Raw genomic sequence first — 27,072 nt, 5'->3', positions numbered from 1 at the left:
CTGTATCTCAGTTCATTAACTTTACCTTTTAGTAAGCTTCACTGTGACTTAAACCACTCAGAGGTCTTACCTCTGGTGGAATTCAAACCATACTGTTCTTTAAGATCTCTCAGTGCTAATTAATGATGTAAGATGGATAGAATCGTTTGTGGTAAATTTCTGCTGACATTTTATTTCTCCATTTGAAACATGAACTATACAGATGAACTGGAGTAAGGGGATACTTAAAGCCTCAGCAGTTGTTTTTACATTAATTTCAATATTACTGCCTTGGGTAAAGAATATACATGTTCTGCAAGGTTTGTACCAATAAAGTTTGTCACAGTGTTCCAGAATTTCCTCTAAACTATCTCAGTTTTGAATGACATGTGTTTTTCTGATTGATTTGAAGGAACTGTTAAGTTTAAAACATAATGAATATTATTTAAATGTCATCTTTGTCAATTAATTAATTATTAATATTAGTAGTAGAAACAGTCAATTATTTTGCTCATCTGTCACTGCTTCAAACAGATATAAATATTTTGCTTTAGGGCCATTGCAGCTACTTATTACTGCCAAGTGAAGCAATAGGAAATCATATTCTCCAAAAAACGTCTTAAATAACCTTCGCCACCCATAAGGGGGGAAAAACAAGGCCAGACCAAAGCTATTGACTAGATGACACTCTCTTAAAGCTCAGGCTTCTTTTTTATATTCCAGATGTGCAAATTCTTCATTAATCTCTTTGGCAACAGCCAAAAATCTACAACTCTCTTGACCTCTGTTCATTTCAACTTTTACACAGAAGTTCCAAAAATAGATGTAATGTACTGATAGTTAGGAATTCCAGAAGATTCAGCATAGAAAAATACTGAGAATTGTGTGCAAAAATAAAAAGTCCACTCATTACTCAAGATGTGGTCTATTTACAGACTGAAGTGTTGGTGGTTTTACAACACCTTTCTTTTCTGAGCAGTTTTGAAAATGTTCAAGAATTCAAGCTTGCCATTTCCATCACAGACTTCTGCAAAAGGCCAAGTCACCTGATGGAGATTTCCAAGACTTCCTATCTCACTGCACAGCACACAGCCATGGATCTACATTTAAAGGCCTCCACATCAGTAGAAGGTGCTATTGTCACATTGCAGCATTTTATCTAGATGTGAGCACCTGATCCCTGGTGCTTCTCTATAGATCAGACACAGCCACAAAATTGTTTGTCAGCTGTGCAGGATTTGTGTCATTTTCTGCCTCTGTAATATGTCATTAGTGATCACCATAGAAACAAACAACAGATAAAAAAGAGCCAAACATTTAAAAAACAAGCATAAAACCACCATAAGAACAAATGGCTTCTCTCCAGTGCAGAGCAAACATCACTAAAATCTATACTAGGCCATCATTGTTGGCTGGAGCTTCTAATAACCAAAGACTGTCAATAGTGTATTTTATGAGCATTAGGGTATGGCAACAGCAGTCAGTGATAAGTGGGATTTAATCTGCCTCAGATTTGTTAAATAACCCAGGACTCCTGAGGTAAAAGGCTTTTCCAGGGGGAATATATTTTAGTAAAAACATTACACGAATATTCTTTGTATCACATATCAAAGATTATGCTGTTACAAAATGGTAATTTTTTTTTGCTATCTGTATTAGGGAGAGTAGACAGAAAGCACAGGGAGGAAGTTGGCCACAGTCTTCCTGAGAGAGCTCTTACAGCTCTTCATCCTGACTAGCCTACAAAAACCAGCAGGTTTCTCCGAGAGCGATGGCAAAGGGAAACCAGCTCAGTTCAGGGTTTCACTGAAGAACAGAAAGTGGGGTACATTAAAGTTTCACAGCCCTTTGAAGCCTCTCGTTTCTCCTGTTACCTGGAGCTACATTATGCATCTTGGAAAAAGTGCATTACTTCTTTAAATAAGCAGGAACTACATACAATGTACTGAAGTTTAAACTTTGTTATTACCAAGATCAATAGTTTTTTTTAAATTCAGGGACCTTTTTTCTTTCCCATGAACATCTGAGCTCTGAGTTCTTTGGAGGACCTGGTTGCCAGCACTGAGGAACTATTTGTGGAAAGACTTCATTTCCCTGAGGAAAAGCAAACCTACATTTCCTCCATGGAACACATCTTGTAAGCCAGCACATCAGAGAACCACAGAGATCTCGAGGCCTGCAGGTCTCACTATGATCTGCACAAACACACTTTTGCTGCGCTGGTTGCAAGCACTTTGATTATTTCTCTGATGGGCTGCTTTGACCCTGAGGCTGTTGGTAAGCAGCCCCACTCTCTATCCCCAGCTATTCTGTCAGAAACCCTTCTCAGTAAAGGTCCAAATCCATACTAAGGAAATTTCAGAAAAGACTTTACAATTTCACAGACCTTAGGATGTCATAGATGTGTCCCTGATTTAACAAATACAAGTTCCAGGAAGTTCAGATGCTTCTCTCTGTAAATTAAAAATGTTTCAGCACTTCTTGATGTATTACTTCGTAAATGTTCTTCTAGCAGTGTTCACTGAGCACCCTTCTGAAGAACTGATTTCTTGACTTTGTCTGACAAGTAGCCTGATAAAGCCTAAGTGGGGAAAACCACTAATTTCTAAGAAATTGTACTATCTTTAGAGAGAAGGCTTGGACAAATAATTTCTTATATGGAAAAGACTAACAAGTATGTTCTGCCTCTCATGCACTTTAAGACAACTGGTGAAATTACTACCTCACTCTGCAAGTAGTCCCACTGAGCTCCCTGAAAGCAAGTCAAAGGCTAAAAGTGCCAGAACTTGTCTCCTTGTAAATTCACTTCCATTTCTATCACCTTGAAAGAATCCCAGGCATTCAACCAAAATTTGCTAACATGGAAGTCAGTTCAAAACTTCAAGCTCAGACATCTATAATAATATTTAGTAATTCTTCCCACCTGAACCATATTTCCTTTTCAGAGGTGCTAAGTAACAAAAGCCTACGTGTACTGGAGAGGGAACCTCGGCCTCTCTGAAAGGCAAGGATGTGATTGAAAAGCAGACCTGAACTAAGGTGGCTTTTAAAACAGAACATGTATTAAAGCAACAAGAAAGAAATAATTCAGCCTCAAAGTTCTACATAAAGATGCTAAATGAATCTTTTTACTGTATCTCTGGGATAAAACACATAATTAAACTTACAAAACTCTGCACCAATACTTAAGCTGTTTTGCAGTGCAGATTAATTGTGGAAATACATAGTTCATTTTATGGGTGTCAGTAGACTAAAAGAAGTTAGCAGTGACAGTGAAATGGTTTAATCTATCCTAATGGACTCTTCAACATTCAGAAATGTGACCATATTGATCATGCAATTCATACTGGATAAAAAGAGGTAATGCATATTTGTGGCCACATTATACCCTCATTACTCCTGACAGCACTCCCAGCTTATTTAAAACAACATTCAAACCGCACACTGGTTTCCCTTGTGGCTTAATTGTCATTATTCACTGAACTCCTTTTTACTAGAAACTGACTGAAGAGCCAGATTCTGAGCTCATTGTTTGCTTTTTTGCTGACGACAATGAACAGCCTTCTCAGTTTCCAAGCCCAGCATTTCTATACACTCAAAACAGTTGCAACCAACTAGCAAAATAAAAGCAGGTCAGGGATGGGGAGGCAGATGAGTGAAAAGAGTGTACACGTGCTCTTCAGAAAGACTGAAAATTAATAAAAGACGTACTCATAGCCTGCAGCAACAAATTACATCATTCAAGCATGTGTCCCAAAACAGAAAAAAATGGGGAAAAAGAAGCATTCATGGATGTATTTCTCAGATTGAAACAAGTGGGTTTAAATTACATTACTACTCCAACTCATAACTTTCAACAGAGAAATAAGAACTATGAGCACCAGTAAAAAGAATTTTCAATAACAAGAGGTTCCTGCTGATGACAATAGCAAGGGTGCTGTCTTTGTTTTTCTGATGGTTCAAGAAAGTGTAACTTGGCAGTGGTTCACTAGGAATTACTGCTGTGAGAACCACACACCTCACCGTTGTGACGCTGATTGCCTGAGATGACTGTCACCTATGCTCTCTAGAACCTGGACTGCTGTGAAACAGACAGAAAAGTAAAAGTCTGATTACCTTACCAAGGCTTCTTCATGGACCCTGTCTCTGTGCCAACTCCATATATCCAACCCTCCCCAATAAGTTTTCTCCTGACTTTACACCAGCAAGTGTCCTAGGCAATGGCTTTGCAACAAGCTCATGGAGACACTCTCACACTGTATTTGTGGCTGTGAGTGCAGGTGGTTCACACTCTAAAGCCATCTGTGATTTAGCTCGCTCTTTTAGCCATGTAATTTTATCACCTTATGATTTCTGGTTAAGCTGACGCAGTGGTTTTCAACTTGTGGAACTCTTATGCCTCTAGTCTGTACACTGCTTCTCCTGGAAAACCACCAAGAAAAACTGGTTTCCTGCCAGCTGACTTAAATATTCTCTTAAAGGGCTTCAACGGAAAAATTTTACAGAGGATAGCAAAATTAGCATGAGCTAAAGCATATGATCAGTTCTGACTTTGACATCAAATGGCCAAAAATATAATGTATGCCTTGATTAATTGCTCCATGCATTAAGTAAATTGATTGGTAAAACCTGGACCTTGTATCTAGTCTGAACACTGTATATTATTCTGAATTCATCTGGTCAGTTAAAGAACCCTTCACGATCAGATTTTTTTCATAAAAGCAACTTATCTAACACTTTCTTGGGCAAACATGATGAATTTTCCTTTGTTTTCACACTGCATATAAGGTTTCCCACTCAAATAATTGTGATACCTTTTTCTAACATCTTTGGGAGATCAGAAAATTTCATTATACTGAGTAACCATATACATATAAAATCCTTTTTAGGGGGCAATAGTTTTAGACCTTGGTCTAATATGGTCTTTAATGATGCCTGACCAACTGCACTGCTTTGAAATCAACTGCTTATGGATTAAGTCAGGAATTTATGCATACTCCATATGCAAAGAAACTCCATGAAAACAGGTTATGAATAACCCTTGACAGCCTTGAGTGTTTGTGTTTCTGATTTCTTATGGAAATAAAAGAGAACATATGGAATGTTCTCATTATATATTCCCACCACTATCCCCCGTAAATTTACAGGTGCATGTTTCTCATGCCAGCAATACACAACTAAATGCCCCATACTGGCTACCATGACATTTATTTTTCAATACTTCTTTAACTTTTATCTCTTCCTTGCCTTTTCAAATAACAAGAAAAACAGGTGGTATTTACTGCAATGTCAGTATCAAGAAACTAACAGCCTGACCCAGGTCTCATCAAAATTGTTGGAAAAACTCCCACTCTTTAAGGGGGTGGTGTTCTAGACTTGGAATGGACAGGTCCATCATGCTCAGGAGCCATCTTTATTCCCAGCCAGGTGTCTTACAGTCCAAAATGTCTGCACACCACTGCACCTGACTCAATAAATCCTGCTTGTTTTGAAAGCCAGATTCAATCACAAGGCCATCTGGGAAGTTGTCCTTTGGAACAGAGCAATCAAAAGTTGTAAAACTCCTAGAAATGTCAAGTTTTTTCTAAACTAACCTCTAAATTAGCCTCTTGGCGAGATTGTATGTATTGCATTTCCATCTTTCTTCTCCTATTAAAGTGAACATTCTTTATTGCTCATGTTATGAAGCATCTTGTAGTACACATATAGGGTGAGAAACACAGCTGAATTAGGATTACAAAATCAACTTTGACACTGATAGATTTCCAAAGTTGATGATTTATTTTCCCTTTTGGTGGACAAGACTACCATTTTCTACACTCTAAGACACTTTCTCTCAGTTGAGTGCACTTGGTATGCTGTCAAAAATATCTATCTTTTTATTCTTTTTTTATGTATTCCATTTTCCCCAGTCCTGAAGTAGCACCTTGGTTTGGTGTTTATTCCACATAGCAGAAAATACCTCTCACAGAAATGAAAAGGCATCCTGACAGCAAGCTTCTCTTTGGGCATGTTGACATCATCCTCTTCTCTGAGCTCTAATTCAACTTTCAACACAATGCCTAAAACCGTACAGCCTCTCAGCACAAAAGATGAACACGAGAGTACACTTGTGCATTCTGTTGCCCTGTAAGCAAATTGCCTTGTTAATGAGGAATCAGTCAAATAATGGGTTTGATAGTCTGCATTTAGATTAGCTAAGATAAAGTGCAAAAGTAGGTTTTTTTTGGTGTAGCACAGACAGCAGCATATCCTGTTCAAAGTTCAGGGTATGAACGTCATTGACTCGTTCTTCAGCATCTCTTACACGAAAAGAAAATATGCAGCTATTTCATGTGTCATAACTGCTCTTTCGAAAAAAAAGAGGAAGGTAGGATTTTTTAATTTCACTGATAGTCCAAACCAGAGTGGCACTTTGGAAAGTGCATATATATCTCATAAAACATATCTCCTCCTTTCAGCTCTCTGTCTATATTTACACGGACTTTACTGCGAAGAAGAGAAGAATGTCACTGCTTTCATGTAATAGATAAGGAAAAGAAATTCTCTGGGTATGTGCATACAACATTTGTGGGGTGCACATTGCTTTCTCTGCTCACCATGATAAGAAACCAGTGCATGCACACAGAGAACTCCTGTGATTGTACTGCAGATTGGATAATGTGCTGTGAATTACTTCTCTGTGCTACCTTGTTCATGCAGTCATACATGTAATAGATTCCATCCAAACTCTCTTCCAATAAGGAGCAACTGAACCAACAACCACTCCATTTCTGAATGCTCCAAGTTGTTTGAGCTTTTGTCTTGAGCTCTGCATTTCAGCAGCTGGAAGTTGATGGAAGAGAGGAGGGAAAGGGCATCCATATTTTCATAGTTTTCCATTCCAAGATAAATAGCTTGGATGAGAGAAAAGGGAACATAAATGAATCATACAGACAATCTGTTCTTTCAACTGGTGGGGTTGGGAGGTTAAAAGATTTTTACAAATAAACATTTTTTTAAAAAGGCAACTATTAGCTTACGTGTTTGACAGAAGGCTGTAATTATGTTCTGCTCTGTACCACATAAAATACTAAAATATGGAAATGTGAGGTTATCTGTCCTTCTCTTGTAGAACCAGTACACTGTCTTCCTATCCTGATGTCTCATCTGGTACATTACTCAAACTCAAGCCAAAGTATTCCACCACTTGAGATAGCACATAAAAATAATGTGAAGAAGCTCATCATAAACCTATTACAAAAACCTGCTTCTTGGCCTTCTAAAGTCTTTCTTTGCTTTGCCAAGGCAAAGAGCCCATCAAATCTGCTGGAACCCAGCTTCCTCACTGGGACACAATCTAAAGGCAGACTATGTCTTCCACAAGCAGCTCTTTATCATCCTTAACATTTTCTGCAGTGCTGGATTCATGGCCTATGCTGTAGAGTCACAATCTGTTTTATACTGATTTTGAATTTCCCTCACTGTGACAGAAGGACAGTTTTTGGTGTTGGCACATACGGTGAGTCAGCTTCAGGGCTGTTACAACCTGTAATGGCTGGTGACAGCCTCCAAGACACTGGTATGTCAGGCCAAAGACAGCTGGTTGGTAGCAGTTCTGGCCACATTCACTCTTTCACTGACTTCACATGTTCTACAGTTATGACATGGACAGCAGAAAGTGGTTTCATAAAATCTGTGCCTTTAGGGGACTTTGCATTTCATAGAAATATCCATATAATCACCAGATCTTTATTCCACAGTGACAGAACAGGGAAAAGATCTTATCTTAGCTGTTTAGGGTAATTTGTTTCAAATAGAGTATCTAAAAGCCTAACCATTCTTGCTGGCTTTTAAAAAGCAGCTCATTTCTTCAGTGCAGTTGACCTCAGAGATTCACCACTATATGTACTGTCATTTGAATGAGAAATACGTTGCTCTCAAGATTGAGCCTAAGCAGATCTCTGATAAACTAATCTTTTTAAAACCCACTGTGTCACTGTGTGTTTAACAGAGCCAGAAGCTAGCTATTAGTTCTTTTTTATGGTTTTTTTTTTTGTTTTGTTCTTTCAACAGAGTACAGCATGCTGACAAAATAGGAATGAGGCTCCCCAACAGATATCAGTTGTGTCTGAATTCTTCCTTTCTCCAGGCAGACAAACCACACAATCATTTCAGCCATCAGCACAAAACACATCATGTTAAATCCCTCATTTCTTTAGTATAATACGAAGTCTCTCTTTCTCTCATATTACCATTCTGGTCTGTCAGGTATGTGAGGTTTTTCAAGGCAACAGGTGTTTTTTGAAATAAAATCCAACCTTCCCTTCAGCTCATTATGTGAAAGAGACAGCAGCTGCAAGTATAATGCTGAGGACACATGGTCTATAAGACACCCAGAAGAAAAATACTCCTTGTTCCACTTGTTAAGGTAAAGCACAGATGTTGCTTCAGTGATAAGAATGAGCATAAGGCAACCACAGTCTGCTGCACGTTGTAAATCCAGAATCTAAGATTTCAGAATATTTAGTAGGCTGCAATCACAGTCACCAGTTTCTTTATGTAAAGAAAGCTAATGCGGTGTCTAAGCTTAAAGCACTAACAAATACTCCATATCACAGCTTGCATTACACTATCATCAACAATATGCTAGGGACTGTCCACAGACTTGGCTGACAAATTATTAATAATCTTTTCTATGGACTCAATTATGAGTATGAAATAGTGACAAATGCATAAATTAATACATGTACTGATTTAATTTTTTAAACATTTACAGATAGTGTATATTAAAAAGAGTTTAGCAATTTAGAATGTTAAATGCAATCTCTTTCCTTGCTTAGTATTGGCAGTAAGGCTATTTTTGTATAACTCAGATCTAAACTGTTCAGAAATCAACTGCAAAATAATGATGTCTAATGAATGCAAAAACCAAGCTAGATCAATCCTTTCCGGGAGCAATTCTCTGTTCAGTTATGTTCATAATTCTTCTTCCAACCCTGCAACCCCCATTTATTTATTTTTCCCTAGTTTCTCTGAAGAACAAAGTACATACATTGTAGCTTACAGTATAATTATCATAGCGTTTGAAATAAAAAGGAATGCAACACTGCCTTAGAAAAACAAGGATCGTCTAGAATTGCCTGATATCCTTACTCCCTCACGTTTTCTAGGCTAACTAGGTCAGAAACTTTGTCCTACAAACCAGAACATGTAACACCACAGAAAAAAACGCAGATCACAGAATAATCCAGTCATCTTTCTCTGTAAGTAGACTGGTTGCTTTGGTTGTCCTGATGAATATTTACGTTGGCCTTGCAACATGAATCCCAGTAGCTTGTAGGACTGCATGTTTTTCTGACTACAGTGTTTGTTATGTAGAGCAGCAGCATCAATCAACTGGGAACTGTACACACAAAGGCCTGATGGCACACTATTAGAAAAGTCAAAAGCTTCCCACTCCTTCAGATCCAGCTTGCACTGACCTCAGCTCTTTTCTGTGTGGGATGCTTTTTTTGTTGGTTTTTTTTTTTTTTTTTTCCAAATCTATATTGGTAAGCTGTTGGTAAGATGAGTCCATCCCTTGTCAATTCTATCACCACCCATTTTAGGGAAGAGCAGCTTAAAAAATTAAAATGACACAAGTTCTGATCCCAAGGTTAAGATCATGAGGTTAGAAAGTATCATCATCATCATGAAAACGATACCATAGTACCTCCTTGCTATAACTTATGTTTTTAACAGAAGGTAATTTAAATGGCTGAATCATTTTTTAGTTTGCTACATCGTTACAAATGAAAGAGACGTGAGTAAAGAAAACAAACAACCAGAGCAAAATCTCTATATTAATTGCAATGATGATACACATGCTTAGAAAACAACCACAGAAGTTATCATTGCTTGCGCCCACCTGTTGTTTGCTACTAATTTGTTGGCACGTGTTCTTAATTGTGTTCTTGTCCTGCAAAGAGCTCAGCAGCCAACAAAATTATTCAAATTGCTTGTGACTGAGAAAATATATTTTGCATTCTATGGTGTTCAACTTTGGTGCTATAGAAGGCAAGAAATCTCTTCTTATGAATTCATACAACCTTGTGCCCTTCCTGAACCAACTGCACTCAGTGTGTTATGGCAGGCTATCACTACAACAAGAATTAATAATTAGAGTTTGTTCTGCTATTAAGATACTCCTCTACTCAGAAATGAAGGCTGATCACACAGATTCCAAGACTTGTACACTTGTATCATCATGGGAAAATCTGAATAAATACTTACATGTGTCTTCACATCACCTTCAAGAATCTTGCTGTACCTGAGAAACTCAGCAACACTTCCATTCAGCAGCCTATCAAAGGCTTCAACATATGGTGCTATGCCTGTAGAAGAGGAACATTCAATTATAATGGGTCCATAAAGTATATAATGCATAGGACATGTGTAGCAGATGGAGGAGATGTATCACAGAAACTGAGGATTTCCTGTAACTTCATTTCTGATTTATGAAATCAGTGAAAAAGGATGCAAAATTATTTTTGTCCTAGATAGAAAGAAGAGGAAAAAAAGTCCTGTGCTTGGTAGAACTTGAATAAGAACTTGAAGAGAATTTCCTGTGTATAACGTAATGGGAAGCCTCTTTTGTCTTAAAATACCACGTCCTAAAACAAACATTGCTCAGCCCTTCAAAGGAGTGACCTGAGAAGTCTAACTCTCTTAACAAAATTCCCCTATTGTACTTTAACCAAATATTATCCCCTAAAAAGAACCTGCACTGTACTTAACAACTATTTTTATACTACTCACCCGTTCCTGAAGATCTCTGTGTTGTTTGGTGGCTTTTAATAGCAACCAATTCCATTTCCAGTAAGAGCATCTTTGGAATGGGTTGACAGTAGATTTATGCAGTGAGATATGGCTTTGTAATCTCCTCATTTTGTTGTCTCACCTTGCGAAACTGTCACTGAATAAAGCTCAAACAAGTCTTCCAGATAACATATCCCATTGACTATATTTATGCTATACATTACAAAAGAGGAATAAAACTGCTATTTTCCATATAGTACACAGAGCAGTTTCCTGCTAAAGTGGACAATCAGAAAATGCAGATGGGCCTCAGTTTCTTAAGCACATGGCTTCTACATGGCATTATGTGGTACCTGTTAAGATAGCAAAAATAATCTTCCCTTGGATGTTTTCCAACCCTCCTTTATTCCCTCATGTCTTGTCCATGTCTCAGAACCTTTGCCAGATCCAGCATGAATGACACACACATGAATCTATGACATATGTCAGATCTGAGAAAACAAGGTTAAAATTCTTCCCTGCCTCTCTCTCTTGTTAATGAAGCCCGAGGATTGCTCTGAAGAGGTACCAGGCTTTCCCCAGAGAATCTGCTTTAACCTTTTGGCACTATATAACAATTGTGTCCAAATTCATAATCATGAAAGCCCTCTTTATTCCACAAGAGTCATCTGGCTCCATGACAGAAAAAAAGACAGGCTCTGGCAACTGGAGTTTGCAGTGGCCTGTGTGGAAAAGAAAATGTAGTTATTCAGCTAGGTGGGATTTCAAGGCTCCTTTTGTTCTCTTTATGCCATTCACCTATAATTCTGAGGAATTTCTGGGCTTTCTTCCATACTAAGTGTTTGTGTGTAAACCCCTCGAATGACCTAATGTACAAAAGGTTTTAGCTGTGGAGACGCAACCTATTTATGTTCTTTGTCAAAATCCATGTATGTTTCCAAAATAATCATTGTAGCATTTTCCTTTAGAGCAGAGTTTTACATAACAGTTCACCAAATTGTCCTATGCGGAACTAGAAAGCAACTATGCTATTTTTTACTTTTCAATGCAGCTCACTCCCAGGAGCATTTACTAGAATTTGCTGTGGGCTGTGCACAGCAACAGAGTAATTTATTTGCAATCCTGCTGTTGTAATGCCATTTAGGAAAACGGTAAAGGTACAGATCTCTCATCCTGTTTCTGAAAATGTATTAATTGAAAAGCCAAGGTTGTTTTTTGTTTTTTGTTTTTTTTTTAATAACTGTAATTATGGAATGGTCTTTTATGGGATGGAGATCATGAGAAGAAAGAAATATACCTCCCTTTCAACTGGAGATTTAAAAAAGGTCACACTCTGGCTTGAGTGTCAGTTTTGAATGAGAAAAAGAAGAGACCTGTAAGACTGTTTCCTTTGCAGTGGGTGTGGCGAGTATGTGAACCTCTGCAGAGGCACAGTGACACAGGCACACAGAGTGGTGTTTGGGGCACTGTGGGTGTACAACTCACACAAACTGAAGACTTTCCCAACCGCACCAGCAGAAGCTAATTCCTGAGGCCCTCTGTGAGACAGCTCTGCCTGGAGCCGTCGTGCAGCCTGGCAAGCACCCCATGGTGCTGCTCATCTCAGCTTCTTACTGCAGTCTCCCAGTGGGTGTGTTTTATAATCACACTTCAACAAGGCTTCTCAGTTGTTTCTTCTAGGGATCTGTTGGGGCATTCAGGCTCTGCTTCCCTGAGGGGTGAATCTTTTCACCTGACTGAGCCCTTGGGTTAGGTCAAGAATATAAGCAGTTTTCATGGAAGTACCTGGCATGGTGAGTTACCTCCTGTTCTGAAAGCAGCCCTGGTTCTGCAGTACGGTGCTCTGGATAAATACACAATTCACCTAAATGGACTTATTACAGACTGAATTCTTTGAGAATTGCACAATTCCTAGCGGTGATTGATTTATTTGTCAGTTTGTATGCATGTTGTACTTCTCCCTGACTTTGCTACAGTTTACTAGCTGCCTAGGTTTTCTGCAAGCACTTTTTTACTGAAGCTTTCTGTGACTGGCTAAATCATCTGCCATGGAAGCCTGCTGGAAGGTGCTCCCTTCCTGCAGCAGAAACACACAGTTCTCAGTCAGCTGCTCCACAGCAGCTGCCAGTGTGCAGGCCCACGGTGCACAAGAGTGCAGGGAACATCCCTCACATGTGTTGGCTGGCATAGGGGACAATACAGCAGCTCACACACTTCACTTGCTGCTGTGTCAGTAAAGGAAGCTGCCTGCAACTTTTCCTGTGTTCTGCAGCTTCTGTAAAGCAGCTGAGTCCATGCTGGGATGTGCTCTTCTCTGGAGAATGCAAGAAAGGGCAAGGAATATAGAAAGCAAAGAACATTAAGCTAATAAAGATATATATGTTGGGATTCTGGATGAAAAAAACAAGTTTTGGAGAAAGGAAAGAGCACTTCTATTCCATCAGATTTAGAAGTACCACATATATAAAGTTATTTAGTGTGTAACTTTCAGGTACCACAAAAATTAAGGCGTGAAAAAAAAATGACTTGATGATATGATGTGGATAGACAAATAATCTTTTTTTTGGTATATTCTCCACTTTAGTGCTTTGGAAAGCCACTTGAGAAAAGAGAGCTCAAGAAATAACAACGTAAGGCCATGGATGTATAGCAGTCCTTAGTGAGCAAATGCTTCCAAACAAACTCATATTTGATTAAGGATGCTAAACAAATTAAGTGGGTCTGGACCATGAAATTCAGAGACAGCTGGCAAATCAAAAGTATTTATATTGGTGACTTCTATAGGAATATTTATGCTGTACATTTAGGGGATGTCTCATTTCTTCTGCTAATTGGGCTCAAGCAGACATTTTCACCTGGGGAGTTATTTACAACAATGTAATTTGTAAATATAATTGCCAAAATGGAAAGAGTAATAAAGCTTGAGACATGGACAGTATTTTTAAGAAACAGTAAAATCATGAATTTTCTAGGCCATATTAGTTTAGAATTGTGCATGCTACTAAGCTTGTCATATGACATTTCTAAATAATTTTTTTTAAATATTACTTTATTTTGATACAGTATTTGTAGGAGGTAGGATCACATTCCTTCTTAGCAGACAAACATATACATTACTTGCAATTTTTAAGTAAAATAACATACTTACTTCCATTGACTCCATTGATGCCATCACACTCCATTCCACCAGATCTGTGTGAATCTGAAAATAATGATTCAAGTCGAGTCACTGCTTTCTCCAATCTCTCCATCAGGCCATGAGTCTCTGCCATTCTGAAAAAATCATTATGGACAAAAATAGTGTTAGACCCCTCTCAGTAAAGTCCTTGCAGTTCTGTTTGTCTTGTGGCTTTTTCTTCTATGGTAAAACTCTCGTTTTTTAAGCATTGTTTTTCTGGCACATAAGCAGTTGCAGTGAAGCAGTGGACAAAGGGTAACTTGCTTCTTTGTCAGCAGGGAATCAGATCAGTACTCAGCTCTGGTTCTTCCTTCTAAGTAGCAGGCTCCAACCACTGCTAGTGTAGCTTTTGACAGTCTGCATGTGAACAACTTATGACAAAATGTGTATATATACTCCCTACCAGATACTGAGATGACTGGAATAGTTATAGAAGTAATTGGTAAAATCTTCTGCCTACAATGATTTGAATCAGCATTTACAGAGACTAAAATACAGACCAAATTAATACTCTCTGATTTTTGAAAAGGTTAATTTTGAAATTTGCCTTGGTTTTTTATGTTTTGTAGTAGGCCTCAGCCACTTGACTGAAGACTACACAAAAATCCAACAAGGTCTTCTGTTTATTTTTCTTATATGATTTACTGTGATAAATGTGATTTGTGCTAATTAAATTGTAACTATATTAACAAAATTGTATTTAGATCAATAGAAGACAATTGTCACAGAGTGAGAGGGAGAAATGGGTGAGACAGGGCAAAGGACATCTTCCAGATGTTGGGAACTGAAGAAGGAGGTTGGAAGAAAGTCAAACAAGAATAGTAGAAGGACGTAGATCTGACAAGCAGCATCTAGAAATAGAAAGTTTTGACCTTGAAATGGGCCAAAATGGGATGATTCCAAGCATGGGACTCAATTAAAGTCTTGTTATGGAAAACATCTGCTCAGTCACACAGGGTGCCTGCGCTACCTGCAGGTCACACCTCAGTCACTGATGAAGACTATGAGCCTTCATGGGAAATAAGACCCTCAAAAGGATGAGAGACCCCCTAACCCATTAGCAGAGCATGCGCTGTACACACAGTGACGCAGATTTTAGGAATAGAAACTAGGAGGAGTTTTCTAGAAACTTCTGTAGCCTACAGTATATAAGTGGGATTGTTAGCCTGGATGCTTTGGTACGTGAGGAATGGGAGCCACTCCCTGTACCCCCAGTCGGATGGGGGGCCCCGGCCCCTCCCCGGTCGGTTTTGCTTATGCTTTATACGAACCTCAATTATACTAAATTACTTACTGCCAAATTTTGTATATTCTTAAATATATGCACTTTGATTGTTTCATCTCCAATACTTTGATTGTATTCATTTTGTTACTATTAAAAACTTACTATTAAATTTAATCTTGTTGCTTGATAAATTGGAAAAATAGAACATCATTCATAACATTTACCATCACTTCTTTTCTTACAGAATTACCCAATATGAACCAGTATTTCCTAAGCTTTAAAAATCAAACGCTAAATAACATTTGGATAGGGAAAAAGAACTCCCGAGGCCTGCTTGTGCAGTATTGCCGCAGTGCTTTTGATTTAAGATTAAATAGAAATTAGGTTACATTTTTAACAATTCACACATTGCCTTCTTTCCTTACAATGTGATTATCTGCTCTCCTACATGTGAGGCAGTGTAGGCATTGACATTTTTGAATACTGGCCAACCTCTCGGGGAAAAAAAGTGCTGTATACCATTCAGAGTGAGAAAGAGTTATATAAGCAAAGGCAAAGCTATGTTTAAATCTCCTATCATTTAATAGAGCGAGTTTAATGTAAATGCTCCCCACTTAAGGTTGTGAATATTTGATCCTGGTAAGTGACATTTGGCAAGGGGTCTATGTGATGATGATGGCTCTTGATTAACATGACCCCTGTGGCCATTTCCAGCCCAGCCCCCACACTAGGCTGCATCCCCTGCCCAGCACTGGGATATGCAAAAACAGGAGAAACAGAGGAATGCATATCCCCAGCTGGGGCAAGCAGGGAGTCAGAGGCTCTCTGGGGCCATCACCCTGTGGTGTTCTGCCACAAGACATTGATTCCTGAATGGCTTAGAGACTAGAATGGTTAGGCAGACATGGAATATATAAATGTATTAGTTCCTAAAGAACAGCCTGCTAAAAGTGCTAGTACTGCAGAGATATTAAAGCCTAATAGTAGATTACAATAAACTGCACCACTATGCAACACTAAGCAACCAAACCAAACACTGCTGCTTCAGTGTCTCCACAGCCAGTGCAAAATGCCCATTGTTATAATTAAAAAGTAAAGTAGCATGGAAAGAAATGTTTTCATTTACAAACAAGTACGACTAATTCTTATTAATAAAATATAATAATATTTTTCTTCTAAAAATTTAAGCATGAGAGGAAATTAGCTACTATTAGCTGCACTGTGGAAACACGTGCAAAGCTCTTGTGCTCTGAGTCATGCTGCCTTTCAAACAAGGTGGGACCTTCAGACTTTACCCTATAAACATAATGAGGTTTGTGTTTGACCTAAAAGTGAAGCAGAAGATTTTACAGTGCAAACCCTTGGGAGAACCATTCTTGTGAGAAAGTTTTGTTTGGAATTTACGGGGTTTTCCTATTTATATTAAATAAAAAAATCAAGCCCCCAAAAGAGGATGACATTAGACAGCATGCATATGAACAGTGTAAAAATTCAGAGGGGCTCTCTTGTCTTATCACAGAATAGATCAGGTTGGAAGGAACTCAGAGGGGTCATCTGGTCCAATTTCCCTGCTCAAGCAGTTATTCCAGAGCACATGGCACAGGATTCATCCAGATGGTTCCTGAATATCACCAGTGAGGGAGACTCCACAACCTCTCTGGGCAACCAGTTCCAGTGCTCGGTCACCTGCACAGTAAAAAAGTTCTTCCTCACATTCAGGGGGAACTTCTGGGCACCAATTGCTGCCCATTGCCTCTGGTGCTATTGCTGGGCACCAGTGAGAAGAGCCTGGGTCTGTCCTCTTGGCACCCTCCCTTCTTCAGGTACTGATGGTTATTGATGAGGCTCCCTCTCAGTTCTTGAGGCTGAATGGACCCAGCTCCCTCAGCCTTTCTTTCCTCATGAAAGAGGTGCTCCAGTTGCTTGATCAGTTTTGTGTTCCTCCACTGGACCTGCTCCAGGAGCTCCATGTCTCCCTTGTCCTGAGTAGCCCAGAACTGGACATAGCACTCCAGGTATGACCTCACCAGGGCTGAGCAGAGGGGTGGGATCATCTCCCACTGGCAATGTACTTTCTTTATACTGTAAAATGCACACTATTCTGTTTGAAAAATCAATTCACTTTAAAAAAATCACACCTTAAATTTTTTGTAAAGCTACAAATATCTTGGCAGGAGTGAGATGAATGTATCAGGGGAGCTTCTGAAATATTCAAACTTTTATGATATTATTAAACCTTTTCTTAAAACAAAGCACTGGTAATCTTCAAAAGTATTATGAATACATTCTTTTCACATTTTACCCTACTACATAAAAGCCTAAAATGGTACCTATTTAAAAGTTCTGTTTTCAACCAGTCTAAAGTCTGGCTGGTGTAACATAGCATATAATACATAACACAGCATCCAGTCAACTAATTTCATGAGTATTTTAAAAAATATTTTTAGTATAGTACCTATTTGTCTTTATGTAAAGATATAGTCTGGTAGGATGGGGTTTTTTTCATTTTCCTTAAAATTTTCCTTGGTGATGTCATCAAATGTTACAAAAATTATGCAGAAACGTCTGTGGAAGACCTGTTACTGGGAATTACCCAGCTCAAATACCTGAAGGATCTTTTCATGCAACACTTTCCTGCTACAACACAATCTTTTACTCACTATATTCTTTACAGCTTTATTCTATTCCCATTAGCTGGAGAATTACAATGTTTTCTTCCAAGAACAGGCATCACCAGCAATCAGAGAACAGTATCTTTTTAGAGTCTTTAAACAGAAGTAGAAACCATTTTTACCCTAATATTAGGGATGTCAGTTTCTATTATTCTTATATAGAATATTACACTTAATAATCATCATGTTTACAATATGTCTACCTTTTTATCTGTAGGTTTATATATCCATGAGTAGGTGGTATTTCCATGTATTTTTATATTTATGTGCACGCACAACATGCACATAGGAATACACATATTTATGCCTGTCATGTATGAATAAAGTGCAAGAACACTTTTATGATTGCTGTACATAACACTAAAAGAGCAAATCAGTTCTACATATACTAATCTTACATTTACACCTTGCTTTACCATTAAACGACACATTGTTATCTACCTAACAAACAACACAGCAAGTAAGGTGACTGTTTTATACATCCACTGAACAATAGCATGAAAACTCTCTTCATCCATTCTCAATCTAAACACTGACATCTTTGCCTATATATTGGGATTTATGTATTTGGCTTATACTATGACATACTTCAACATTTTCTTGGCCTATATTCAGCTGTTTGTCTGATTACTTATTCTACACTGCACTCTGAATGGTCAAACAGATACCACAAAGCCACAGCTCAAAAGGAATCCAAACACAAATGGCACAGCCTGACTCTGTGAAGATACTATCTGCCACAATATAGCATCAGAGCTTATATTATAAATAAATAATAAGATTGGTCTACTTAGTGTCAAATTAAATCTCTGCACATTAAAGAAAAGAGGATGTAAATATGTCGATGGCACGCTTCCACTCTCATGAAGTATGTGTTTACATCAAGACACACCCTCAATGTCACCTGTTAGGATTTTAATTAAAGATTTGATCTTGAAGTGATTATCAAAGTTAATCATATATCTTTTCCCAGAGTTAATTCTGACCACCTATAAGGAGTTAAAAATAACAATGCTTCAACTCCCATGTAATCCTTATCCAGTTGCTCTCTTGGTGGAGAAGTACACTGTCCTGCATTGAAAATAAGGTCACCTGAGAGTCAGGAAAGGTGTTAACACACATCTACTGACAAATCATTTAAACACTAACATTGGTAACTGTCTCTTGGGCACAAAATCAAGACAGACGATCCACAGCTCTACCCTGTTTACTGTTAGTGGTATCTTTTCTGGGAGTGTTAAAGGCATGTGATAATACTACCACCTGTCATTTCTTCCACAAAAGAAGTAAAGCCAAAACCAGGTAGAACAAAGCATACTGAAACCTAAAAAGTGGATTTCTTTTTATAGACAGGCCTTGGGAGATCACTGCTTTCCTCCCCAGCTATCTCAAAGCACCATTTATCTATTATCAAGGGAAAAAAACTTGGCTGTAGACTAGAATTTCCTGATATACTTATCCCAAACAGCCAACTAAGTCAAAACACACATGTACTATTCCTATTACTATTGTATGTGACTTACAACAGAGGACAATATTGCTCCATCTTCGAAAAGAAACAAGTTGTAATGAATGCATGGGGGAAAGCAGTACAGTAGTGTAAGGGGGAAAAAGAAATATGATGACGTATCAGGCATGTAAAAATGGAGGTTTTGAACAAAGGAATGGTGCTACCTTGTAAAGTATTAAATAAGTCTCACAAACATCAACAAGAGAGGGTACAAAACTCCACAGTCTGTTCTATTTCCTAGCACTCTATTAATTTGAAAGGAAAATAAATGACCTGGTAATTTATTTGCTTTTGTCCCCTGCCCCCACTCAGTACCAGTTCTTCCAAATTCAGCTAGCATCTGAAAATTTATGCCAGATGTCACTCAAACTCATCATCTGAGATCCTACATGTCAGATTTGGATTTCCTGTCTATGCCAAAAAAGGGCAGAAACCTACACCAGAATACAGGCAGTGATGTGGCATTTTAATTGTATTTACCATTGCTGCACTGCTTGGAAAATCACACTGTCCTTGGAAGTACAGCACCTTGCACATGTGCTTTCTCTCTTAATAAATTGTTACCAAGAGATGAAATAAAATACACAATCCCCCAGACTGCCAGCTGGTACTATCAGAGAGCCAGTCATGAACATTTTACAGATCCAAAGCACTGTGTCCTCTGAGAGCTCCTCCGTACAATATATGTCAACATACATCAAGGGAGGAGAAATGCATTCCTGAACATCCCCTCTAATTACAAAAGCATCTTACAGCACTTCATTTCTGAAGAAGAAAGCACATAGACAGCCTGGGTCTGAAATGGCTCTTTTTCCTATATCATCATTCAAACACCCTACAAATCCAAGCTGTGTTGAGCAGGCAGTCTCTTTGTCACCTTTGGCATGAGACCCAATTTCCTGCTGCACCCCATTCTTGTTCAGGCCATAAAAACCCACTGGCTTGGGGTCTAGGGAGTTGCTTATTCCCAGACAGAGCTTGGAAGCAGCTCAGGACTGGCTGAGTGGTAAGGAGGAGCACCTGAAACTCTTTGGGTTGCTACCACAAAAGATTCTGGGTGGAGAATGCAAAGCAAACAGTGGTGAGAAGAAAGTATGTGTTGGTAGACCAACAGGAACATTACCTTGTATGGTTTGTGTTCTGTTTTCCATTAGCTGTAGGGGAGGAATGTAAACAGAATCTTCTCAAACTGATGTCAATTTGGATTAAACCAGAAGACCTCTCAGTAAGGCCCTGTGTGAGAAGAATGATTTGAGTTTCAAATCAGAGGCTTTTTTATTGTTTTGCCCCTAGATCTACTACAAGCTTTTTTGGGAGCAATTCATTCTTAACGATAGAGAATTATTTTATTTTTAAACCTCGTTAAAATAGATAGTTTTGCATATCAAACAGTATTAGAATTTTGACTTTTTTATTAAGATGGACAGTTATTCCTGAAATAGCAAAAAAAAATGTCTGTATGACTTCTGCTTTCTGTGGATGGATGTGCCATTTTGACTATTAAGCTGATCAGAAGTCTTGGCTGACTTTAGTATATGCATCATAAAATATTTCTGTCTGTAGCTCAATGTGTGTGTTAAACCCATTGATACGCTATTAATGAGTCCCTTATGGCTGTGCATAAGAGGGTGCTACATCAATTATCTTGTGTGTGGACTTCCTTATTTGGCATAACCTCTGTGTTTTTAAAGGGCTACTTTTTATAAGCAAAAAAATTTGCATAGAAGAGGTAAATGCAGGTTCATGTCGAACCTCTTCCATTTAACCCAAGTGTTTTCCTTTGTCTGGCCTTATGCTGTTGGCACCACAAAGCATAATTTTCTGTTTGCATTCCGGCTCCTCCTCTGCTTCTCTCCTTCTCCTAGTGATCAGGCTGCTGTCCAGAAAAACATGTAGAAAAAAAGAGAGACTTTTTTTCATCTCACTGTTCGGAAAAGTTGTAAAACTTGCTTCGTAAAACAATCTCTTATTTTAACAAATACCCCTAAGACTGCATTTTAGATTTCTTATCACATCCCAGTTTAGTCCCATAATATGGGTAAGCAACTGCACACATCAAGCTACATGTCTACAGTTCAATATAGTAATAACATGGACTGCAGTTAGGTCTTTGATAATTTAATATTAATTCTTAAGAATATGCTTAGTATCTCCTGGAGTATCAGTTCACTTTTTAATTATCTGGAAGTTCTGTTAAGAGCTTCCATCCCTTGCTGAATAATTTGACTGTCATGAATTTTGTGATCACAAAGAGCGAGTTCATTATTTAATGATATACTGAAGCAGTCAAGACTTGACAGTCTGTGTAAGCATGATTGACTTAAAATAACCAAGGCAACCCAGTTTCTAAGTATATTCCCCTATTCCTTTTATGCTCCCTTTTCATGTCACCACTGCTCATAGTCTTTTGTCTTGGTTTTATTTTCTTCTCTTCCTCCAATGAAGTATGCAATCAACAGAAATAGTGTTCTTAGCCACCTCATTTACTGTATATTAGTGTGGGGCTCTTCATGTAATCAGGCATCCTAAAGGCTTTACAAGCCATTTAATTACCTGTCACAAGTCCAATTACTGTATGTAAGCAGACTGCCTTGCTGAACCAAGAAAATGCTGCATGCAGGTATTGATTTTATTCAAGTGCTTCAGTTCAGCTCTTAATAACTGAACAGTAAGATCCTTCATCCTATGGTCCCAAACAAATTGAATTTGAACTCTCTGCAAGGATAAATTCCACAAAGAACAAGTGTTTCAGTACTTCTGGGATGTGAAAGGAAAAAAAACAAAGGAGGAAGTTAAAACTAAGTGAAAAGTATTGCAAGCTCTAAAAACAGAAATTGTGAAATTACTTCTGAAGAAAAGACAAGACTAGAGTTATTCAGTGCCAAGGTTTGTAACAGTTTTGATTGCTGTGCTGGTGGCCTTTCATAAGGCTTCCACACCCTACTTCTCATGCATATCCATATTATGCTGAAGCCTGAATAGTTAGGCTTGATTTCAGCCAGTTTGCAAGTGTTCCCGTTCTTAGTGGAACATCCTGCTGCAATCTGTGTCTGATGGTCTCAGGCTCATCGTGGCTGCTCCACTCAGCCTGCAGCCAGTGGTTATTGCTCCAGCATAGCAGCAGGCAGGAGGGCTTAAGGAAACTTTCTGCTATATGAGTCCTCCCTCTGCTCTGTACCTCAATTGGGATCTTTATTGGTCACAAAAACTCAAAGTCTTCACGCCTCTCCCATTCTAAAATTCATCCAACTGACTTTGCAATACTGCTAGCATTGCAATTTGTGCCTTTGCTTCTAATTCAGGGTGAAATGGGCCACCAGCTACCTAAAAAGACCTTTGTATTCCTGATATAACCTGGTTACTACTTAAGAGGTCCTAAGCTTTAATGATAATCCATAATCCAACTTGCTCACATACAACATCTCGGACATTTAACTATTTATCTCTCCTCTGTTTCAGTGTGAGGTCTTGCAAAACCTAGAGAAATCAAACTGGACCTACCCTAGAGGCTTGTAGAAGTTAGCCTTTTTGAGGATGGCTGTTGCTTTAGAGGACCCAGAACTGCTAGGTGAATTAGTCAGCTGTTTCTACACAATGATAGATTACACACAGAAATGTAAATGATTCTTTGCATTCCTTCCGAAGAGCAATTAATTAAATATTTAAACTAATAAAAAACATAGCTCAAAGCTTAGGATCTCAGCAGATCTTCTTGGAAAAATTTACCACTATTTAATTAAGTAATTGAGCATTTCCCAGTTTGGCTTTTTTAATATAGGCTACAAAAGCATTAAGCTTTAATTCCCAGCATACGACTACTAGTATTTGGAATTCTACAAGCAACCTCTTTGCTTTGCTGTTCTATGAAAAACTATAGGTCAGACAAAGCAATTCCCATTAGCATATACTCAGGAAAGTAGTCTCAATGGGACCTTTTAAATTACAGAAAGTCCCTGAAATTGACAGTCAGAATACCTTTAAGTACACAGGTGAAATTAAGACAGCAGTAGGCAGTATGTGTATAGACTGTAGTGGTGTGTCTATGCCATAAAGCCTTGCTGAATGGTGACAGAGGTCACAGAGATTTAAGAAGCCCCGAACTCCTTCTCTTGATGAAGCACCTGAATCAGCATAATCATTGCCATAGATGCAGCTGTGCTCATGCATGCTTCTGTCACTTCAGCATACAGAGCTTAGTAAAGGTGTTGCTATCCTGGTATAGTTCTTAGCAGTGGCATTCTGGAGAAGAGCTGATTCTTTAGAGTTTTTAGTATTTGGTATTATGTAAGCAACTGGAGTGGACTCATGAGAATGACAAGTTCCTAACTGTCCCCCCTACTGCAAAAGATGCACCTGAAGTTCTAGAAAAAGGAATTAAAATTATTTATATATATCAAGGGTACTTCATCAAGCAAAATCCTTTAACCAGTTCATAATAAAACAGAAGAATAACTGCAAAAATGTATGCCTTATTTATCATAGATGTTTCTTTGGTTTTGCCCCAATAAGCAGGATAAGCAAAGAATTCTCTTTCATGTAGTCAGATGTTCCATTAGGCAGCAACTGCAGCTATTGAGTTTGCTGCTATTGCACGTGATGTCAGAACTCGTGCATAACCACTAAGAATATTCTTTAACATATTTGGCAGTTCATCATTTCTCTCCCTAGAGTTCAAACCAATTGCAACTTTATTGCCACTGACAAGCCACAGACTGAAGCATCTGACTTTGTCCAGGTGATGCTGCAAGTCAACATCGAGGCTGAGAGCTGAATACAAGCTGTCTGGTTTCCAGCCCTCTTTACTCTATTTTTCCAGTGCCTGCTAATTCAGATTACTATGAATTTTGGACCTGGGTGAATTTTAATTGCTTTTAAAAATTTCAAACTTAGATTACCCAATGTATTTTGCATGGTTAATAAAAATTATACAGTGGGATCAGAAAATTTACTGATGGGAGGGAATTTAATACATGTAATCTTAGTATCCTTGCTCCTTATGGTTTACTAAGAAGCACTTTTCTCCACTGAAGTGAGAGTCACAGCTGACAAAGAATAATGAAAACATGTCAGAGATTGGTTCTACCATAATAGTTAATAATGCACATCCTCTTCATTTTTATTTAATTGAGAAAACATATTTTATTCATTAGGTTTGGAGTGGTGCCTGTCCAACTTCCACAACTGAGCAGCATTCAAGAGGAAGACACAAAAGAATCATAGGAGTATTCAGAAGATATGTATTTTTGTTAAGCCCAAGACCAAAAAGACCATCTTGTTGTATGTGCCTGGCTTTCTTAGAGAATGTGGATTGCCTTTGTTCTTGTGCAAACTTGCTCAAAATAGAGCCAGTGTTATGAAATCCTGATGCTGAAAACGCATAAAACCAGAAAAAAGTTTATTCTCATTTGCATAATAAGTATTAAAAGGAAATGCTAGGATAAAATTTGCATAAAAATTAGGGTATCTGACTCACAGTAATGTCTTAAAAGGCCAGATTTAAGAGTACTGTATTGAGTTCCAACTCATTCCATTTACCACTTTACTATTCTAAATAATTTTTAAAGCTACATTTCTGAAGTAGAATGAGTTTTCTGATGACAATTTCACAAAACAATGAAACACGGTAGTCCATAAACCACTGCCACTTTTGCCTGGATTATAAACAAATTGATAAAATCTGCAGGTTTATCCCACTCAGACCTCCTGCTAAACAGATCCTTTCCAACTATTTCCTAATGGACTGGCCTCTGTGCAGGGGTTTCTTTCTGACATTTTCCAGCACTCAGAAGCAAACACATTTAGGTAAGGTATATAAAGAAAGCTTTCTTCCCCAGATGGTCTTTGTTTTTAAGACTGCCCCCTACACATCACAAAATCTGGATTCTACTTGATAAAAATCCTCACTGTTGATGGTCTAATGCCAAGATACTAATCTACAGCAATCCCCAAAGCAAAGGACAGATTGCCCATCTTTAGGTGAGGTCACGGCAAGTTCTCCTCGGCTTTGTGCTGGCTGTGTCTCTGGGGAAGTGCTCCTGATGTCAAGTTACTGTAAAATGCAGGACCTCGGCTTCACGGCTCTTCATTTCTGCCTTCCTCTTGCCCCCCCTGAAAGATACCCGGTATTTGAAGTATCCTCTATATATTTATATCTAAAGGTATATATTACGCCTTCGGGACGCTGACCTTAAGATTCTATTTAACCCCTTCTTCGGGGCAAAACCTGTAGGCTCTTCTGCCACCTCCACCACAAGCACACCTCCGGCTCCAAGGGCGGGGGGATCCAAGGGCTCGGTGCCCTGCTTCCCACCGGCACTACAGCCGCCTGCCTCAGAATTAGATCATCTTACGCTGATTAAGAGAGTTCAAGACCGGCACCGCTTGACAGCCAGGTCTGCACAAACGAGCCGAGGGCATTTTTAAGAACCCATCGGCTGCCGGGACCCGGGGCGGGGGCTGGGGCACAGCTGAAAGCACCCCCGGAGTTGCTCCCGGCGCTGACGGGGGGCTCGGCTCTGCGGAGATCCGGCTCCGGCCCCCAAAGAATCCCTCGCATGCCCTGGTATTTCGCTCGGGTGTCCCTTCTCCCAGCCTAGATTACTCCCTTCTCACTTATCACCCGGGCGAAGGAAGGAAGGCAGCGAGGGGGAGGTTTTCCGTGCGCAGCCCGGCGCAGGTGACAGAAGGGAAGTCGAGGGGCAGCGCGGGTCCCTGACCCACATAGCTCCGATGCATTCCCCCCCAAGAAATAACTCTGCCGCCCCGGCCGAGCCCGGAGTCGTCCCCTCATCACTTTCCCCATCCCCAAGATGTCCGCTGCGGCTGCTCCTGCCGCCGCCACCGGCGGGAGCGCACCCGCGGCCCCCGCCGCGCCTGCCCGGGGCCAGGGGGGTCGGGCCGCTCCCGGCATCCCGCCCCTCCCGCCGCCGCCTGCTCTTGAGTTACCTGTTTTGATGACCCGCGTAGCCTTTTTTTTTCTTCCCTCCTCTCTGCAATGAAAATCTGCGGCCGGTCACTCGCTCCCCCCCTCCCTCGCCTCGCCGCTTCTCTCCTTCTTCCTCCTCCTCTTCCTCCTCCTCCTCCTTCTCCTCCTCCTCCTCAGCGGGAGCTGGTGTCAGTCAGTCACATCAGCTGCCCGGGCAGGCAGGGAGAGCAATGCCCAGCAGCTTCCGGGAGTGCCAAATAAAGACAAGTCCAGAAAGGGAGAGAGACGGTGGCAGAGATGGAGAAAGAAAGCAAAAAGTGGGTGGAGTGTGAAAATGGAGAGAGAGATGGAGAGGGAGAGGTGTCTCACGGCGGCGGCTGGGAATCTGCGGGGACATGACAGTGCTGGAGCATCACGGAGGAGCAGGAGAGAGTGCAGGCAAGCCAGGGTGGAGGGCACCCAAGGCCGCTGATCCGGTGGCCCTGCTTTTGCCCATCGGGCACGGCTGGAGAGGGTTGGAAGTGAGCACCCCACAAGACACTGGCTTCGTCCACAGTGGGAAAGAAGAGAGGCCCATATGGAAACCATCAGAACTCTCACCTCACATGGCAGGGAAGGTCAAGGGCAGCCTCATGTACACCTGGATATTTCCTTGCCTGCCCTGTGCTGGACTAAACTGTGCCAGCCTGACCACAGCTGTAGCTGGGCCCATGCTGGGGCTGCTGCCTTCATTCAGTGTGGCCATGAAATTAGGACTTCCAGTGGGCAATCCCTTGTGCTTAGGCCTCATTTGTCGGGCTTTCT

General features: G+C 39.7%; 1 protein-coding gene across 2 annotated transcripts in view; it reads right to left on the bottom strand.

The window, feature by feature from the left end:
* The window catches only part of CAP2 (cyclase associated actin cytoskeleton regulatory protein 2), a 70,375-nt gene extending 43,679 nt beyond the window's left edge, over positions 1 to 26,696 (bottom strand). Inside the window, exons 1-4 of one of the 2 annotated variants that reach the window (XM_014878340.2) lie at positions 26,289 to 26,696; positions 20,467 to 20,576; positions 13,907 to 14,031; positions 10,234 to 10,334 (exon numbers count right to left, since the gene is read on the bottom strand). In XM_014878340.2, the coding sequence (XP_014733826.2) occupies positions 10,234 to 10,334; positions 13,907 to 14,030 (225 nt within the window). In that variant the 5' untranslated portion in view covers position 14,031; positions 20,467 to 20,576; positions 26,289 to 26,696. The remainder of the gene's footprint in view (positions 1 to 10,233; positions 10,335 to 13,906; positions 14,032 to 20,466; positions 20,577 to 26,288) is intronic. The other variant, XM_014878331.2, reaches the window with a different exon arrangement.
* Positions 26,697 to 27,072: the final 376 nt, after the last annotated feature.

This window comes from Sturnus vulgaris, chromosome 1, assembly GCF_052056855.1.
Source record: "Sturnus vulgaris isolate bStuVul1 chromosome 1, bStuVul1.hap1, whole genome shotgun sequence".
In the NCBI taxonomy this organism is placed as follows: domain Eukaryota; kingdom Metazoa; phylum Chordata; class Aves; order Passeriformes; family Sturnidae; genus Sturnus; species Sturnus vulgaris.
Note: the sequence above shows the minus strand (reverse complement) of the source record. Positions and strands in the feature narration are given on the sequence as shown.